We start from the raw sequence: 20,580 nt of genomic DNA on the forward strand, positions 1-20,580 counted from the left end.
CGAAATAGCAGTAAATCAAAATTTGAAATACAAGGAAAACACGGTTTCCCTTTGTTGTGATATAAATGTCTCAGGATTAAAATCTAAACGAAGCTTGATACAATCCACGATTCAGACCATTTTAATTATCACAAAAAACACATTTAACCTTTATTTGTGCCAAACTAAATACCAAATATACACTGGGTAAAATTGTAAGAAAAATTAAACAATATAATTAAAAAAGACGTATGATACCATAATGGAAAATACCTAAGGACGGTACAAAAATTACCACTATTTCATGTAACGAGAGACAGAGCCAAGTGAAATCCACTTAACCTTTTTTCCTGACACTTTTTGCACATGACAAATAGAAAGTCTCGTAATCTGTCGCTTTAAGTAATGCCATTCATGAAGAAAGGTAATTTGGGTCTAAGGGCTAACACGTGGGAACGTCTACAGTTATATAAATCAGTGAAAAAATAAAAGCAGTTCTATTAGTAGTAAATGTAGCGTCTAATGTTGAGGATAGCTTTCTGCATATCACTATTTATATCTTAAAACCGATATCATAGAGTAATTTGAAATCTTTCATTAAAAAGTTTTAGTTTTCTCTCTATAATTGATTTTCAATAAAATGCCGTTCTTTGCACGTATTAATCCTCCGGTTTCCAGCTCAATGGGGATCTGAAAAAATAAAAAAAATGCTAGAAATTATTTGTATTGAAATGTTTTTCATTCTATACCAGCCGTTTGAATAATTCATTGTCACCATGCGAAATACCCATCAAATCTGACTTATCATTACATGTATTTATGATGTAAGCATGACCTTGTACAGACTAGTATCTTGTTGAATTGGTTGTCAGGGTCTTGCCACATACGTAATGTATTTTGATCAATGTATGCGTTTATGAAATTGGTGAATGAAAGTAAACTTAAATAAAACTCAATTCTAATTGATACCTATATCACATGGCGGATATATCTTAACAATATCTTTTCTGTATTTTAATTGATTTTATTGTCAATAGCGAAAACATTTCTGGAAAATATTTTAATGCAGTTATCGTTGACCGTGTTTTCCAAGTAATCGAACTACTATATCACTGGCCGGTAAACACCGAGGCTGTGAGGTCGAATCCTGCACGGGGCAGCTACACTCGACTCCAATCTTATTTGACTAGGATTTTTAGTTTTACTTTAAAAAGTGTTTGGAATTAAATTTATGTCCGAGGACATATGGCCTTATTTCTTTTAATTAGAATTTTGAACCAGCTTTCAGTAAATGCAATTATTTCTATAATTTGTACTTTTGTCAACATATATATACACGGTTTTTACTCTTTCGTCTATCGATTAATGTTGGTAGCTTTTTATAACGTATATTGGTTCGGGCAAAATATTTGTGAGTCTTTTAGAATGATCTCAATTGAGCGTTTTATGATAAATTACATAGGTTATGTTCAACGTTGATGTTCGTGTTTAGACTGGACGTTATCTACATCATTGTGCTTTGTATGTTGTTTGTATCGTTTTCAAATGTGTCACATCCCGTTATTTCCGATTTATTCAACCAAAAGGGGGCAATTATACGGACTGTGTCAGTTTGAGTATTATCTTTATTTATAACATGTTTGTATAGTTTTTTTTAAAATTCCAACAATTTTAATCATACAGACTTCTAATAGTCGTAAAATTTGAAATGTAAAAGCAAATTTCTACATGTTATCAAGAAAGAAAACTGTGTGTTATTTTTATAGTTAATCATGTCACAAATATATGAACCAAACACGTTTCATAAATAGTATGATTAAGCCTACCTCTGTCTTGTCACAAGGCGAAAAAGAAAAGTTCTGTAACAAAAACACTAATGCCATTTTTACTTCCATCAATGCCAATCTCATTCCTATACATATCCTTGGACCAACACCAAATGGAATAAATGCACAGTCTGGTCTTTTTGCCTTATTCTCCTCTGTGAACCTACAAAATAAAATCATCATAGATACCAGGATTGCAATTTGATATATACGCCAGACGCACGTTTCGTCTACAAAAGACTCATCAGTTACACTCGAATAAAACAAAGGTAAAAAAGGTCAAACAAAGTACGAAGTTGAAGAGCATTTAGGAATTAATATTCATATAAGTAAAAACGCGTAATAACAAGTGTCTTTTAACAACACACTAGATAAGATCTAATGGCACAACTTAAAATTAAATGATTAGCGCTAGTTGGTAATATTTATCAACGCAATATAATAATTTATGCTATGTATAGTTGTAGACATGGATTTTAATATATACTGTTCGAACATGTATGATATGTGCCTAGTGCGTGCAATACTTTAAGTAAAAAAAAACTATTCGTAAACCTTATAGACATAGACCTCAAGATTTATGCAACTATAATGGTATTAAATACGAAATTGTATAAACAAATAAAACCAAATTAAGGAATATTGAAAATGATATACTTTGGCACGGAAATTTAGCAGCATAAATCAACAGTGCTACAGTAACTTCAATTTTCGGAAGCAATTTCTTTTCTTCGCCTAGCCATTTCAGCGGTATTTGAACATAATTTTTTGTGATAACGTGTCATAGCATGCGCTGCATTCAACTGCATAGACTATATTGTCAACAAAGCTTTCCAATACTATATAACATGAAGCTTTTCTCGTTTGAATTGTTTAAAAGAGGGATGAAAGATACCAAAGGGACAGTCAAACTCATAAATCTAAAACATTTGTCATTTCGGTGGCCTTTAAAGCTGACTATGTGGTATGGGATTTTCCCGTTGTTGAAGGCCGTACATTGACCTAAAGTTGCTTATTTCTGTGGTATTTTGGTCACGTTAGGAAAGTTGTCTCATATGCAATCATACCTTATTTTCTTTTTTATATTTTTTATGTCAGGTAGCGTCTCTCATCGTCAGCTTTTCCTGGGGTTGTTACACAGTGCTTGCTTTATCGTTGCATGTAGACGGAATACCTCCCAGATAAGCTGTTTTGCTTTTTTCTTGGTTAAAGACTTAATATGCAGGCTTGTCACGTTTAAGATGAGATAACTTCACCAAGGATTGTTTTATTGGATTACCTTGAAATAAACAAAGCCACCACCCCTAATAAGACATTACTCATATATTTTGAATAGAAAGCTTTTTAATTTTTAAAACGGAAACACCATTCAAACGGGTTTTGTCTATATGACAAAAATAGCCTCATATGAAAGACTCTTGATAAAGCCAAGGTTGCCAATTGGCCTAGGAAGATGTTCATAGTCAAGACGATATTGACGCGATGTTTCAAAAGCCTTGTTAAAAATATAGCTGAGAACAATACAATAACAAAGACAAAATAATCAACAAAAAGCATATAAAATTGAGGATGGAAATGGGGAATATGTCAAAGAGACAACAACTTGATCAATGAGCAGATAATAACCAATGGGTCTTCAACGCAGCGGGAAAATCTCGCACCCGGAGGTAACCCATAGATGACCCCTCAATAAAAATGTGTATTAATTCAGTGAAAATAGATGTCATCCTAACTACAAAAATGAACTAAATTTAAAAAAAAAACATACAAGACTAACAAAGGCAAGAGTTTCCTGACTTGGGACAAGCGCAAAAATGTGGCGTGGTTAAACATGTTTTGTGATACTGTAAATTCAAAAACTATTGGGAAAAATGCATCAGGGATATAATTGTTGTAATTTAAACTCGCATTTTAAAATTTTTCATATGAATTAAGCAGGATTTTACTCAATATCGCAAAATTTTAAATCATAGACAAAAAATACGAAAATCGCCATAAAAAATGCACGCAATAATTTCTGAATGCACAGTATCTCAATCCTCTCCCTTTACCTCTAGCCCAAGTAGAATAAAGAAAAACACAAGCATACTGACAGTAAACCGAGTTCAAAAGAAATGCGAGTCCATTGTCAGAAAAGGTAACAAAAGAGCTAAGCAAAATGATAATGATACAAAAAATTACAAAGGACTACTAGCAGTAACTGTCGTGCCAGCTCCCAACCTCAGTTGAACTGATGGAATAATTATGTCTTCACCATATGTAAACTTAGCATAATCCCTCACCATGTATATTTTGTTGTGTGCATAATAGGCAATATAATCATTTCCATAAATATCCATACCTGTCAGGGTCAAACTTTTCAGGATCCGGCCAGTAAACAGAATTTCTGTGTAAGGCATACAAAGGTACAGAGATGTCTACATCTTTTGGAATATAAACACCTTTAACTGTTATATCCTGTTTTCCTCCTCGTTGAATTCTATAAACATTTTAGAAAAAAAACACTCACAATTATCTAAATATTCTCCAAAAAGCCAACGACTGGTATTGAATATATTAAGTCAAATAACAGAAATAGTGACATTCGGCTATAATATTATTGGTTAAAAGAAACTGAAAATTAAAGATGCATTTTCAGTAAAAATGACTAAACACGTGCATAATTTGTTTTAGCCATGGCGTTGTCAGTTTGTTTTAGATTTACGAGTTTGACTGTCCCTTTGGTATCTTTCGTCCCTCTTTTCTTGAACTTCTATGTTCTATAACAATGACTCTTTTTTTATTATAAAAGAACTCAACAGCAAATACATTTATTTGAAACAATATTTTGCAAGTTTACTTACCGCACCGCTGAAGCATAAAGACGAAGTACTTCATCGAAAAATCGATCTAAATATTCTAATTTGGAAAGATCTTCGAATTGTGGTCTTTCCTGCAACACATAATCATATACTTTCATGCCAAAGTTTTCATGTATGTATGAAAAAAGGATGAAAATATATCAAGCAAAATTCGTCCATCAGATGCATACAAGACATTTGCTGTTAGGTATTTATATACTTGAATATTTGTACTATATCTTTATATGTAGGGCTGCAAAAACAATAGCTATATTTTGAATTCACATAATCTATATTTAGATATTAAGATATTTGCAACACAGTTACTATGTTTAGTTTTATGAAATAGATAAATGTTAAGGGAGGTAAACAAGATACATTTCGTTTTATAGATTCCGCTACATATATATATATATTTTTGTAAAACTTCGTAAAAAATACACATCTTTCCTATTTCTACGCAAGACAAAACATCTTGTATCTTATCTAAGTTTATTGACAGCTATTAACCAACACATTCATAGTGTTTGCAACCTAATCAACCTATGATGAAAATAGGTCCAAAATGTTAAAGGTTTCCAGAATTAACCTTTCTCTGTTGTATTTTTTTTTGTATTTTTTTACTTTCATATAATGTCAGTTTTCCTTATACTAGTAATACTTTTAATTGGTTTCTGCTAATGTCAAAACTATAGACGGAACCGTTTAAAGACGGTAGAGTAATTGATGTTTGCAAACGGAGCATGTGATGTTTAATTAATACTGACACCATGAAAAATGTTATCTATTTCCTCCAAACATTTGTCTTGGACATCAGGGTTTGTTGCTAGGCAATAACAGGCAAAAGCTAATGTATTAGCTGTTGTATCATAACCAGCAACAAAAAAATTCACAGCATTTTCTTTCACTTCATTATTGTTCAACCCTGTAAAAAATAAATAGCGTTATGTTTGTGTACATTTTGAAATTTATTTGGTAATGTATTTTTACTAAAAAAATAAATATTGCTCAATATCATCACCATTTTCATTTTTTATGCATCAGAAAATAAAATATTTCGCCGGGTGCAGCCTGATACGATCGTAAAGGTCACACCTTAACAGCTTTTGCATCAGAGGACACAATATAAGAATAAAAAAACATGAAAAATAAATTCCCTAAATTGCATTTTACCATCTTTTTAGTTTTTACCCCCAAACTCATCCACAGCTTTCCTTTTATGGTATGGTTCCTTGCTGTACACTTAAACACAAGTAACAAAAAAAACCCATTTAAGTACATTATTAAAGTATTAAAATAGAAAATGATATACATTATAATGGTTTAGATTAATACACCTTCAACAGCGTTCAATACAGTTACTTCGAAGAATAAATTGACAGCTTATCACCTCATGACAATACAACATTTCTTTATAACAAAAACATAGTAAAGAAGGTAACTTTTAAACGTTAAAAATTAATAAACGATTCTGAATATGAACATTTATTTCCTCTGAATGAAATTGAAAATGGAAATGGGAAATTTGTCACAGAGACAAAATCCCAACCAAAGAACAGTAAACAGTCAAAGGACAACAATGGGTCTACAATGCAGCGAGAAACTCCCGCGCCCTTGCCCCTACACAAAAAATGTATACTAGTTCAGTGATAATGAGAGTCATACTTAACTCCGAAATATACACAAGGAACTAATGTTAAAATTCATACGATACTAACAAAGGATAGAGGCTGAACCCTTTGATACACATGGTTTGAGCCATAACCTTCCCCCTCCGCAGAGCCAATCATAACCATGACTATGTGGTATGGAAACTTGTGGTACAATTTCAGGGAGATCCATACACTGTTCCTCAAGTTATTGTCTGGAAACTAAAACAGATGCTAATTTGGGCTTTTTTAGCACCTAATTCCGAAACTGTTAGTACAATAACCCTCAAAATCAATCGACCTTCCTTCTCTGGTTTCGAACGTGGAAGGTAAATTTCATAGATTTCTATTATTCTATACTAAAATTATAGTCAGGAAATCAAATGTCTTCGTAGCCGAGGACGATAACGATGAAGACGACGACATGATACCAATACACGACCACAAAATGTTTTTTTTTTATGTCGGTGCTTTTTTAGCTGAGTATATGGTATGAGGATTCTCATTGTTACATCCACTTTATTTGAACTTTGGTGGATAGTTGTATCATTGAAAATCAAACGACATCTTCTTATTTTTGTAATTGATCATTTTAAATTCATTTATTATACCAAATTATTAATTATAGTTACTTTGATATGAAATGGTTATCAATTAAATCAAAACTAATCATGGTCATATCAATTTTACTATTATATTATATTGATGATGAGAAATGTATTGTAATTATTTTGCTGATTTGGGACGCCGTGATTGACAAATAGAGTCCTTGTATGTATATTTGTTTGTATGTTTCATGACCGATGTTGATTTTGTTAAATGTTCAAACATTGTTTTAAAGGAATGCCCCACATGTTATCGTGCATTGATGAACAATTAACTTTCAAGGGGGGGGGGGGCTGCAAAATATTCCTAGTATCTTCAATGATTAGATAACTGCTATGTAATTCTAAAGTTGCTTATGTTTGTGTGTTTGTGTCATTTTGGTCTTTTATTGATAGTTGTCTCATTGGCAATCATACCACATCTTCTTTTTTATATTACGTCGTTAAACTTATTATTTTAAAGTTAGAAACCAAATAAAAAATAACGCCATTTACAGGGGATATTAAACCAATATCACTACTGGGAGAACAAATGAAAAGATTATTCCTGTAAACTGCTTTCTCAGTGAAGGTATGATCAACTTTAGACTCATATAGTTTGCCATTCAAATGGGAGGTCCGGCTAGCCACAACAGCAGGTTCAACCGACTATTTTTTCTTATAATGACCTGTACCCAGTTAGGAAAATGACTACTATCGTTTCTGTGTGTGTTGCATTATAGAGTTTCTGTTGTGTCGATGTTCTCCTATTTTTATATACGATATGTTTCCCACAGTTTTAGTTTGTAACCCGGATTTGGTTTTTTTCGCAATCGATGTATGAATTTAGAACAGCGGTGTCCTACTTTATTTGTCTTTATTTACCTCTGTTTTTAAATTCTTTGAGATCACCAATCGTGAAGTAATCCGATTGTTTATCATCATGTCGTGCGTTTAACATTAGTTGAAGAAAATCGTTATAAACCTGAAAACATACATAATATTAACCACAATCATACATCGTGTATAAATATACTAAATCACTTTTGATATAAAAAAAAAGTAAAATCACAAAAAAAATGAACTTTAAGGAAAACTCAAAACGGAACGTCCCTTATCAAATGGCAAAATGAAAAGCTCACACATCATACGAATGGATAACAACTGACATATTCCGGACTTGGAAGTAACATTTAGTATTGCCAAATCGATATTATCACATTCAAAAAACTATGTTTGAATTAATCTGCTTCTTTATGCTACATTTTCTTAAATCTATGTATATACAATAACGACAACAAAAGTTAAAGGGATGAAATCAAGCGTCACTGATATGTCTTTTGAAGACGAAACGCACGTCTGGCATAAGTGTAAAATTTTAGTCCTGGTATCTATTATGAGTTTATTGTATGACAGTCGCATCAAATTCCATTATATGGAAACGATTCGTGAACAAAACAAACAGACATAATTGGTAGAATGTCAAAAATACAGGTAATTGCAAATGTATCAAAAAGCATTGTACACACTTCTTGTCCTTTTTTTCTTAGTTCAATTGCAGACTCTACAACCGATCTGAAAAAATCTACAGCTTCCTTCTTTATGATGCTTATCGTGAAAAAATGTTTCAATATTGGGAACATCACTGAAATGAAAGAAAAGACAACATAAAAACAATATTTGATACACAAATTTAATAATACTAATGTATATTTGGATGATATACTAGCTCTCAATAATGATGACTTCAGTATGTACATTAAAGAGATTATCCTGATAAACGAACATGAAATAAAACTAATACTGACAATGAATTCTGTCGTTTTATAGATCTTGATTAATTTTAAACGGGAAGCTACCTACCAAAATTTATGATAAAAGAGATGATTTTTTATATCGTTGTTAATTATCCATTTTTAGAAGGTGTATTTAACAATGGTTTTTAACGAAATAAATCTCAGTATAACTGAAAAATTATTATACCAGGGTTTTCGATATAGGTACCACAAACTAGTCAAAACATTACTATTTGTTAGTCTTGTACGATTTTTAATTGTGTTCATTTTTATATTTTAGAGTTGAGTATGGCATCCATTATCACTGACCTAGTACACATTTATATGTAAGCTGAAGCACCACTGAAGGTGCAGGATTTTCTTGCTGTGTTGAAAACCCATTGTGGCCTACGGCTGATTTTCTGCCCTTTGGTCGTTTTCTCTTTGACTCATTCCCAATTTCCTTTTTATTTAACCTGACTGACAACGCAAATGTGAACTTACTGCAGACACTCTTCGATATAAATAATAGTATAAAATAAGCAAAGGATTACAATTAGTAATGACTATATCTAACGGACGACAAAGACCTACTCAAACACTTAAACGAATTATTTGTGTTGCACTCAAATGTGTACTAGTAGGCCACTGGTTAGGAAGGTGCAAATTACATTATCAGACTTCCTTGTGGCTAACATGATTTTCTAGAATTACTGTAAAATGCCTCTAGGCCTTCAAATCAGATTGAATTTGTCATATTCAAGATGAGGAAATGAGGTAGTATTTTCTGTAATACTGTTCTTTTTGCAATAAATACGTATATAACATATTTAAAAGAACGCCATACATATTTATTAAATTAACTAAATCATGTAAATAATGATTAGATATCAATTCAAATAAATAAAACTGTTGAACAAATAAATGAAACTGTTTGGAATCAAACTGTCGTTAGACTTTGTTGGGGATTTGGAACTTACGACCGATGCGAATAGCATAAAAATATCCAAACTCAACGTTTCAAACCCAAAGTGTTGAACACCAAAATAACCAGAATGCAATACATCTATATAAAAAATACTTACTTATAAGAAAAAATTTAGGTTTTAATATTTCACCGAGAGCAGCAGCTTTGGCGTGCTTTACGAACTGGTTATTTGGCTCGTTCTGTGAATTAACATCGATACCGAAGGCAGTACTGGCAATAACATCCATAGTAAACGCTTCACATACTCTTGAAATTAAAATAGTTTATGTAGTATATGTGTAAAAAGAAACAATGTGAACCACATCCTATAAAATAACGTTAACAGGAAAAATGAGGATTTTTTTTTAAATAAGCTTTATTTTTCGTTTCGAAATGAAATTAAAATCTTTTAAAAATACAGTTCATATAAACTTCGCTTACTGAAATTGCTGTACAAATGAAACACTTGAAAGAACCAAATTTATCATTGTTGATGCTTAAACGAATAATGTCTGGTAATCATTAGAGTAAATTGTAATTTCGGGTCCTTAATGGTCTTCAACTCTGTACTTATTTGGCTTAATAAGTATATTAGTCTTGTATTATTTTAATTTTAGTTTCTTGTGTACAATTTGGAAATTAGTATGGCGTTCATTATCACTGAACTAGTATATATTTGTTGAGGGGTCAGCTGAAGGACGACTCCGGGTGCGGGAATTTCTCGCTACATTGAAGACCTGTTGGTGACCTTCTGCTGTTGTTTTTTTATTTGGTCGGGTTGTTGTCTCTTTGACACATTCCCCATTTCCATTCTCAATTTTATGTTGATCTGAGCGTCACTGAAGATTCTTTTGTAGAAGAAACGCACGTTTGGCGTATTGAATTATAATCCCGGTACCTTTGTGACTAATTGCTACTATGTTTTTCGTGCACTTCCACATAAATGTTCTGCTTCTTATCTTTAAACGTATAAGCCGAAATTGTATGTGTTCATTCCACAGCGTTTTCCTTTCATTCGGAGAAATCAAATGATAATTTATTATATCTTACCCCTTCATATCGACTGGCTCTCCTTGTTTACTTTGCTGTTGAATGTTTTCAACTAGATTTGTACAACACCTTTGTATTTTTGGGACCATCTGAAATTTTAAAAATCAACAGTAATGAGATCCCTTTTGATCCCGTATTATCTCGATTTATCTTATTATCATCAAAACACAACTGTTATTAGATAAGTACTCAAGATTAGCAACTGAAACATTTTTATGATTGTTTATGACGTCTTTACACTTAATTCATTGGCTGTTGGATTTTTACGGATTGATAGTTTAGTCTTAGATGCCTGATTTGGTTTTTTAATTGTTAGTGGCTTTGAACTAAGCGTCAGATAACTACGAGTACTCTTAGATCTGTTCCTGCTGGTTTTTTTTGTCGGGATGTACAAGTACCAGGCCACGTCCACTTGTATGTTTGTCCATCTGATCAGTAAAGCCTTTTTCAACTGATTTTGATAGTTCTTTTTTATGTTGTACTGTTATACCACTGTCCAAGGTTAAGGGGAGGGTTGGAATCCCGCTAACATGTTTAAACCCGCCACATTATTTAAGTATGTGCCTGTCCCAAGTCTGTAATTTAGTGGTTGTCGTTTGATTATGTGTTACATATTTGTTTTTCGTTCATTTTTTTTTATATAAGTAAGGCCGTTAGTTTTCTCGTCTGAATTGTTTTACATTTTCTAATCGGGGCTTTTTATAGCTGACTATGCGATATGTGCTTTTCTCATTGATGAAGGTCGTACGGTGACCTATAGTTGTTAATGTCTGTGTCAGTTTGGTCTCTTGTGGACAGTTGTCTCATACCACATCTTCTTTTTTTATATTATCCTGAGGTTGTTTTAAACAATAACCGTCATTGTTGATTATTTCATAAAAATATGGTTAAAATAATCTTCCACCGTAAATCTGCTAAGTATCATTTAAAAATAAGTCAATTTATGCGTTTTCAGGCTTAGGTCTCCAGAAAATTTTGCTTATAAACAAAAATAGCTTCGGCATATCTAACTATATTTTCATTATTAACTGCACTACAATATTATCGTGATGTATAAAAAAAAACCATACAAAATCCGTCTTCTGAAAACGACTTCAATTTACCGGGTTTGTAACATTATAAGCAACACGGCGGGAGCCACATGTGGAGCAGGATCTGCTTACTGTTATGGAGCACCCGAAATCACCCCCTGTGTTTGGTGGAGTTCGTTTTCCTAAGTCTGCAATTCTATATTGTGTCTGGTGAACTGTTATTTGTTTTTTTTGTCTTTTTTTTTAAGCCATGGCATTGTCAGTTTGTTTTCGATCAATGATTTTGGCAATCCCTCTGGTATCTTACTCCCCTCTTTTCTTTACTTAGCTACTAATTACGTTGATTAAGCAGTGTTCAGGATCTTATAAAATAAGGCTAAAATAAGAATTTAAACTATCCTTAGTCTTTTGAAATTTCCAGCTGAATATGCAGAAAATACAAAGGCATCAGTTTAATTTTCCAGCTGAATATGTAGAAAATTTAACGTTACCAGTTAAAATTTCCAGCTGTACAAGTTTAAATTTCCAGGATGAGAAGAAATTTACTACGGATTTTTTTCTAATGAAGATCAGCAGCATTGAGGCAAAAACAAGGGTTAAATTATCGTTTATAAGAATAAGCAAGGAACGCACTATAATGAGGGTAGAAAATATTAGATTTTGAAATGGGTATAAATATTATTTCAGTACCAAAATAAACCATTACCAGTTTCAACTTCCCGGATGAGAATGTAGGTGATATTGTACTGCGGAGAAACTTCCAATGATTATCTTTAGCAGTACCGATACTGAAAGCACTATGTTCGTCCATCTTGAATGGGATCTAAAAAAAAAATACCCAGTAATAGTAAGTACATTTGGCATGCATACTTTGTAAATTATAAGGTAAAGATAGAGTTAAAACGTGTCTCGGCGGTCTAACATTAGGCTGCTCGTTTTGAGATTTCGAAACCTGCTCATGCCGGACTAAGCTATTAACTTGAAAATGTGAATTTCTGCGTTTCTAAGCACATGACATGAGTAAGAACAAAGACTGGTCGACTCGAAGTAAAAACCATTTAACCGTGTACGGTGACAAATCTTCCTGAGGATGTTACCTTGCAAATTATATGGCTCACCGTTTAAAGCTAGTTCAAATCAAGGTTCATAGTCCTATCATATCAACATTTAATTGTGTATTGGTCCTGATAATCATGTGATATTTTTCAAATGACGTTAGATAACAAACTACTATAATGATTTTCGCTGTGTTCTAAAAATAGTTTGTGAAATTGTGATGCACATAACAAGAATAATAAAAAGCCATATACACATGTTATAAAATCTGCGAAGTTACGGTTATAGCAAATAACATACATATCAAGATAAGTTCAAAGAGGACAAGTCTCATCATATATAGAAAAGAAGTAAAATTACAAAAATACAGAACTCCGAGGAAAAATTCAAAACGGAGAGTCCCTTATCAACTGAAAAATTCAAAGCTCAAACACATTAAATGAAAGGGTAGAAACTGTCACGTTCCCGACTTGGTACATGCATTTTTTATGTAGAAAATGGTGGATTGAACCTGGTATTAAAGCTAGCTAAACCTCTCACTTGAATGACAGTCGCAGCAAATCCATTATCTTGACAACATATATAAATTAATGAAAAATATTTTATAGAAATGATATTTTTACTTGTATTAAGTAAATTAATTTTGTGCGGAGATGTGTTCGTAAGATCTATTCAATAGTGGATTAGATCCTACAAATTAACTAAAATCAATTCTACCAGTATTACTTAGCTTCATAAAAAAGAATGGCATACGTACATAAAAGTATCTTATCTTAGGGAGGGATAAATCCTACTTTGTAAAGAATCACTCTGATTCAAACAAAAAATTCTCTAAAACTGATATTATCAAGATGCTTGATTTCTTGATTGACAACATATTTGTTACGTTCGGAGGACGTGTTTTTCAACAGACTGTCGGCATTCCAATGGGAACAAACTGTGCCCCTCTACTTGCCGACTTGTTTCTTTATTATTATGAGGCTGACTTCATGCAGGAACTTCTTAGGAAGAAAGAAGCAATATCCTTTAACTCTACTTTCCGCTATATAGATGATGTTCTTTCACTAAACAATTCAAAATTTGGTGACTATGTGGAACGTATCTATCTCATCGAACTAGAGATAAAGGATACTACAGATACAGTTAAGTCGGCTTCATATCTTGACTTACATCTAGAAATTGACAATGAGGGTCGGTTGAAAACAAAACTTTACGACAAAAGAGATGATTTCAGCTTTTCAATTGTTAACTTTCCATTTCTAAGTAGCAACATTCCAGCAACACCTGCATACGGGGTATATATCTCCCAATTGATACGATATTTTCGTTCTTGCATTTCCTATAATGATTTTCTTGAAAAAGGGTTGCTGCTTACAAGGAAGCTATTAAACCAAGAGTTCCAATTGGTGAAGTTGAAATCATCCCTTCGTAAATTTTACGGACGCCATCACGAGTTATTTGACCGTTATGGAATAACCGTTTCAGAAATGATATCGAATATGTTCCTTACGTCGTAACTACAATCCCTTTCATGAATGTGACCTACTGAATTAGACTATTTACCGGATTTGTAATCACATAAGCAACACGACGGATGCCACATGTGGAGCAGGATCTACTTACCCTTCCGGAGCAATTCTTTAGTTTTCTATGTTGTGTCATGTGTACTATTATTTTTCTGTTTGTCTTTTTCATTTTTAGCCATGGCGTTTTCAATTTGTTTTAGATTTATGAGTTTGGCTGTCCCTTTGGTATCTTTCGTCCCTCTTTTGTTAACTCCAACATTTGAAGTAAAATCACGAAAATACTGAACTCAATACGGAAATTACCTCATAAAATGGCAAAATCAAAAGCTCAACCCATCAAACGAATGGGTAATAACTGTGATACTTCTAAGGTCTATTATCATTTATATTTTAAGTTGATTAGCTAAATGAAATGACAAGTACGTCCAGACTTCAGTGTATCTGTTGTTTTGTTGTTTTCCTCTTAAAGTTGATATGTTTACCTCAGTTTTAGTTTGTAACCCGGATTTGTTTTCTCTCAATCGATTTATGACTTTCGAACAGCGGTATACTACTGTCAGTTGCCCTTATTGAGGATACGGATATTGTTTTCATTAAAATATGCTGTTAAAAAAGTTCAAAATTCTATAAGATTAAGAACTATATCCCTTTATGCAAAGTTTTGATTCCTTATCTGGACTTGTTTATACTATATTTTATATTTTATTTAAACATCTCTTCAACGTGTATGTCAGGGTTTTGGATTTTCAATAATTTATTTGACCAGGAGAAGTACTGAAAAAAAATGAATTGTCAAAATGCGCATCTGATGCATAAAACTCGGTACGGCTTATGTAATGATACAGCACTTACTGGTCTATTGGTGTAATTGGAAAACTCTTTTATGAATATTTCCTTCACCATCTCTGGGTCAGATACTAACAGTACGGGCAGGTGACCATGGTAAATTCTGTAAAATTATATATGTTATACTATACAGAAATAATTTAGTTTTGGATGTAACGTATCTTCTTATATTGGCTGACAGTGATTTGTTAATCAACTCATAGATAGAATTTTGTCATGTGACTGTGATGTCATCTACGTTTTTTCATTACGTACACCGGTTTCATATGGAATTTAGAATTAAATAATAAGGTATTGTTTTCAAACAGCCAGTTTATTTAGTTATTTACTGCATAACTTTTTGCTGAAAATAAAAAAGTGAATATTAAAAGTTTAAAAAAATGATACTTGCAAATAATAGTGATGATTTCCTCTTTCATTTGATTGATAACAATTGAAATTGCGATTTAGAAACATTAATATTATCCAACTGTTTTATTTTTCATGATAATACATTATATTATATAATTAACATTGTTGATCTTCGTGCATGAAAAAAAGTTTAAAACAAACTATTAAAAACACATACCCTACGACTGACCCGTACGTGTTAACTAGTTCTAGGTCCGTTTTTGCGAATCCCTGTAAAAAGTAATATCATGCAAAGTTGACTTATATAGGAAAATAAATTGCATTCAAAACATTAGTTGTATATGTCTCCAAAAAAAGACCAAAGAATACTGATAACTTACTTATTCGTTATTCGCAAATAATTATTATTGTGCTGTTCGGTCAATCGTTGAAATGTTTTGCTATAGTTTAAGCTCCAGATTAGTGTTTTGGCTAGTGGAATGAATACAATCCATTTCTATAAATACGAAAGGTTGAAATCAACTGCGTGAATACCGTGTTAAGGGTTAGTAGGCGTGGTTTATTTTTAATACACGATTAGAAGTGGTGTTACGTCCCTTTGTAAAAAAAACCATGCATTTAAGGAAAATCTTATAGATTTCAACAGACGAAGAAATTCGTGACCGACGATTAAAATCAATGCAGAAAACACAAAGTCTACAAGTTGTTACAGTTGGTATTTGTTTTTTATTGACCAATCGAAGTAGGTTAATTATGTTGTAGATTAATTTTCATCACTTTGATAGGTAACTAGTCTAAATGCCACATGTTAATATAGTAGGTAGATAAATTCGTTACGCAGTGTGCTATTGACATAAAACAATATATATGGGGTCAATAAATTGCATATGGGTTCGCTCTCACCTCATATGAAATTTACTGACCCCATATATATTTATTCAGTAAACAATTGTTTTGATATTTTTATAATAAAAAAAAGATACTTTATTTCTTTCTATCTCGTTTTCTTTTCTCTGTAGTTATTCCGTTTAAAATCTTTTGAAATAAATTGAAGACATTTACTTACCCTCAGGCTTAAATGACATTAGGTGTTATTTTCACATCTTTTTTTTTGGCGTGCAATGCTTTCCTTTTTTTTCTTTTCTGATATTAGTCTCCAATTTTTCAAACGAGATCCATAGTCGAGTTTTGTAAATAAAATGCGCATCTAGCGTAACATCTTCAAAACCTGGTTTATTTTATAATTGTCTACAAATAATTTTTTAAATGATGATAATGATATACCTGTTTATAACGAGGTAAAATTCCCAAAAAAGGTATTGGTCTTGGTCCTGGAATCCCCAATCGACTCCACAGGCTGTGATACCATAACGAATATCTATAAATACCAATAAACATTTGAGATTGCTATACAAAAATAAAATACCAAAATTAAAAAACTCCAACAAAATGTCCTTCATCAAATGGCAAAATCAAAAGCTCAAACACATCAAACGAATGAAAAACAATTCTCCTGTTTCTGACTTGGCAGTTCCAATTTCAATATTAAGCAAATAATGACAACACCCGTGATTTAAATATAGCTAAACCTCTCACTTGTATGACAGTTGCACAAAATACAATTTCAGTCAATGAAAAGAGAAATTTAGATACATGTTGTTGGTAAAAACGATGCGCAACCTTAAATCAATTCATTTACATATTTTAATTGCAATCATTCATTTTGTCTATTACAAACCTTTCTTGATTTGGAAATAGAGAGTTTTATGTATAAATTAAAAAGAAAAAAAATGCCTCTTTTCTTCAAGTTTGTAATTTGTAATACTTAGTTGTTCATCTGTACATTCGTTTATTATTTCTTCTTAACAAGACTATTTTTTTATTTTCGGCCATCTAACTCAAAGTCATGAACATATCTTGTGCGGGGGAAAACATCACATCGAACTGCAAGTAATATATTCATGTATTTGGTTTTGATGTTATATTTGTTATTCTCGTGGGATTTTGTCTAATGCTTGGTCCATTTCGGTGTGTGTTACATTTTAGTGTTGTGTCGTTGTTCTACTCTTATATTAAATGCGTTTCCCTTGGTTTTAGTTTGTTACCCCGATTTTTATTTTTGTCCATGGATTTATGAGTATTGAACAGCGGTATACTACTGTTGCCTTTATAGATGATCAAGGGCACTTGTGTAATAGGGACTTCTTACTATATGTTATAGTAACTCAACATATTTGCTTGAATGGACACTTCAATAATACTTGAATTTAAACTGCAACTAGTTGTGTTCATTTTCTTAATATAGTAACAATGTTATTTTTTGTGCAATGTCAATTTCATCATTGAACACTTTTTTCCACAGTCAGGGGTTCACAAAGGGATGAAAATCAGTTTGAAATTTGTGTTTCAATTATAAAAAGGTTTACAACGTATTAATTATATTTGCAGTATAAAAACAATATTAGGTCAACGTCATACAAATATAAACTTTTTTTAATACGACATAAAACTAAGGAGGTACTCGGTTGAAACTCTCCATTCCCCAGTTTCTCAGCCTCATATAAAAAAAAAGTTTATATTTTTATGACATTGACCTAATATTGTTAATGTATACTGTCTCGCAAAGTAATGTACAATAGAGTCGTTTCTTAGTTATCATATAAATCAACAAAAAGATACAAAAATAACGACAATTCCGTTTGCTAGAAAGCAATTTAAAGTATAAATGTATAAAAGGAGGTGTTGATATACTTAAATTCGACAAAACGTACATATCATTCTGCATGCTCTATGTCGGTTTTAAATAGAATTAGATGTCTATGCACTGTTCTATATTAACAATGCTTGAAGTATGAAAATAAACTGTCTCACAAGTAACTTTCCTTCATGGAATATGCATATTATAGCCATGAAACATATCGCGTGAATGCAAAATTATACATGCTTCGGCTTAATTTATTATAACGAACTGTGTTTTACTAAATAGTAACGTAACGCATGTGTACTTACAAATATAATGTAATTAATAAGATGATAATAGTAAGAATCCATCCTGGCAAGTCAATAAATCCAAGAACGTCCATTTGCACGATCACACTCTGTGTTCTGTTCAAAATCTAATATATTAGTATTCCCGCTATCTTTACATATATGTTATCAATGCTAATATGACCTAAAAGGTTGTCAATTACAGGTAAAATGTAAAGTATACTGATTTACAAATCATTGCGTAATATGTTTTTAACAGTAAAGGTTAAGATAAAGACTTGGTCTATATTATGTTTTATTATAGCTCACCATTGTACAATGTTGTAACGACATCAATTAGGATAATCATCTCATAGTTTCATTACAATAAATACTTTAGTATAACTGTTTTTGATGAGTTTACTGGTTTTACCATGTATTTGAAGTAGTAAGTTAATGTTATTTATTATCAAAATATCCCTTCCGATGCTTTTAATGAAGTTGCTAAATTACAAACTCAGTCACGATCACATGAACAAATGCATCCATAAGTTAAATAAACCAAAAAATTATTTAGATGCAATAAAAAAGTAATCATGTATATGTTCATTTTTTAAATGCTAAATCGCCTCTTTAAAAAGTGATTTAGTACATGTAGTAAATCTTTCAAACCTTTCTAAGTGGTCCAAGCATTCTTTTGAACTGAACAGGTAGATTATTAATGGTGATCCGAGTTGTTTTAAAAGTGGTCCGAGTTGTCATATATACATCTCGATATTCTTTTTTGGAAACAAAACAAATGGATCATGGGTCCGCTATAACTTTATATTTGTATGACTACAAGAAAAGATGTAGGATACCATGCAAAAGAAGAATCAAAGCCATTTAAGTTTACCATTCTGTTTGAATATGTCAAGTTCATCAAGTTATTGGTTATCTTTTAAAAGATGTTTAGTAGCTGATCCAGAAGGGGTGGTTCTGGGTGTTGGAGCCACCTTTCTACGATCAATGCATTTGAATGGGGACATCTACTTGGACACCCTTATATCCTAGTTTGCACCCTTTTAAAGAAGGCTTGAATCGCCCCTCATGTTATTAGTTTTTGAGGTTATGTTGACATTGACGTGCAACAAGTGTAAAAAATCGATGAAACAGATAAAATGCGAAAGGAAATATGAGAAGTAAAAATCGATGACAAGTGAAAAAGTGAACAAATCAACACGCAATGAACGATAGACTAAATAGCACGAACTGCAGCATAAAAATCACAACAGTGTCTAACCGTATAAATTCATTGGATAAATGTATCTGTCTGATAAAAGGTGTTTATAGTAAAATATGCAAAATTGATATACAATTAATGTCATTGTGTCGTTTGTCTCAAATTTGCAATTGCCCCTTATATATATAATGTTTACCTTTTGTAAAATGTATCGTTATCCCATACGTTTGGTTATTCCATGGTACATGTATACTGTGTATATATTCATGTTTTACACAAAATCAATACGGCAACAGTCACAAAGTATGGTGAAGATTAGCGTTTATTCCGGTAGGTCGTTTGTTATATACACAGGGGACAGTATATAGATTTATGTTTTAATATTTAGATGGTACCATCAGCCCAATAATTAGTGATTCGGTACTTTAGATTCTCTGTAAATTAACTTTGTAGATTTCAAAAATATTTCATTTCCTTCATGTGTTTGTCTCATCTTCTCTGCACATTTGAGTGTCATCATAAATACATCATTAATTTCATTTCAATCTACATGTAAACATGCGATAATAGATATCCAACTTAGAAGCTTAATATTTTATAACTGATTCCCTGGAATAATCAGTATTATGTTGACAACTTATTAATTATCAAACCGCAATATATATTTATCCCAGATGCTTAGTTAGACCAAACAACAAATTGGCAGTATTTGGCCACAGCCTTTAATATTTTTATTCTCATAATTTATACATGTTGTATATTACTGAAAAATGAGGTTACCCGCATATTGCTGATTATGGCAACCGTACTGTCATATATATATATATATAAATTACTACCACAGATAATGGTAACTGAAGATAGGATTAAAACAATTTGGAAATCACCGTGGGAACACAGGTGATGGATCG

At 31.9% G+C, this 20,580-nt stretch overlaps 1 protein-coding gene across 1 annotated transcript; it reads right to left on the reverse strand.

The window, feature by feature from the left end:
• Positions 1 to 262: 262 nt before the first annotated feature.
• LOC134693431 (cytochrome P450 3A8-like) lies at positions 263 to 19,958 on the reverse strand. The gene is made up of 15 exons (XM_063554255.1): positions 19,866 to 19,958; positions 18,490 to 18,585; positions 16,765 to 16,858; positions 15,698 to 15,750; positions 15,136 to 15,232; positions 12,408 to 12,524; positions 10,671 to 10,759; positions 9,739 to 9,887; positions 8,408 to 8,523; positions 7,764 to 7,863; positions 5,413 to 5,570; positions 4,649 to 4,737; positions 4,147 to 4,284; positions 1,806 to 1,968; positions 263 to 669 (listed from the first exon to the last, which is right to left on the reverse strand). The coding sequence occupies exons 2-15, from the start codon at positions 18,561 to 18,563 to the stop codon at positions 577 to 579; spliced, it is 1,530 nt and encodes a 509-aa protein (XP_063410325.1). The 5' UTR covers positions 18,564 to 18,585; positions 19,866 to 19,958; the 3' UTR covers positions 263 to 576.
• Between the last annotated feature and the right edge of the window lie 622 nt (positions 19,959 to 20,580).

The sequence above is a fragment of the Mytilus trossulus genome, chromosome 12 (assembly GCF_036588685.1).
Source record: "Mytilus trossulus isolate FHL-02 chromosome 12, PNRI_Mtr1.1.1.hap1, whole genome shotgun sequence".
NCBI classification, from domain to species: Eukaryota; Metazoa; Mollusca; class Bivalvia; order Mytilida; family Mytilidae; genus Mytilus; species Mytilus trossulus.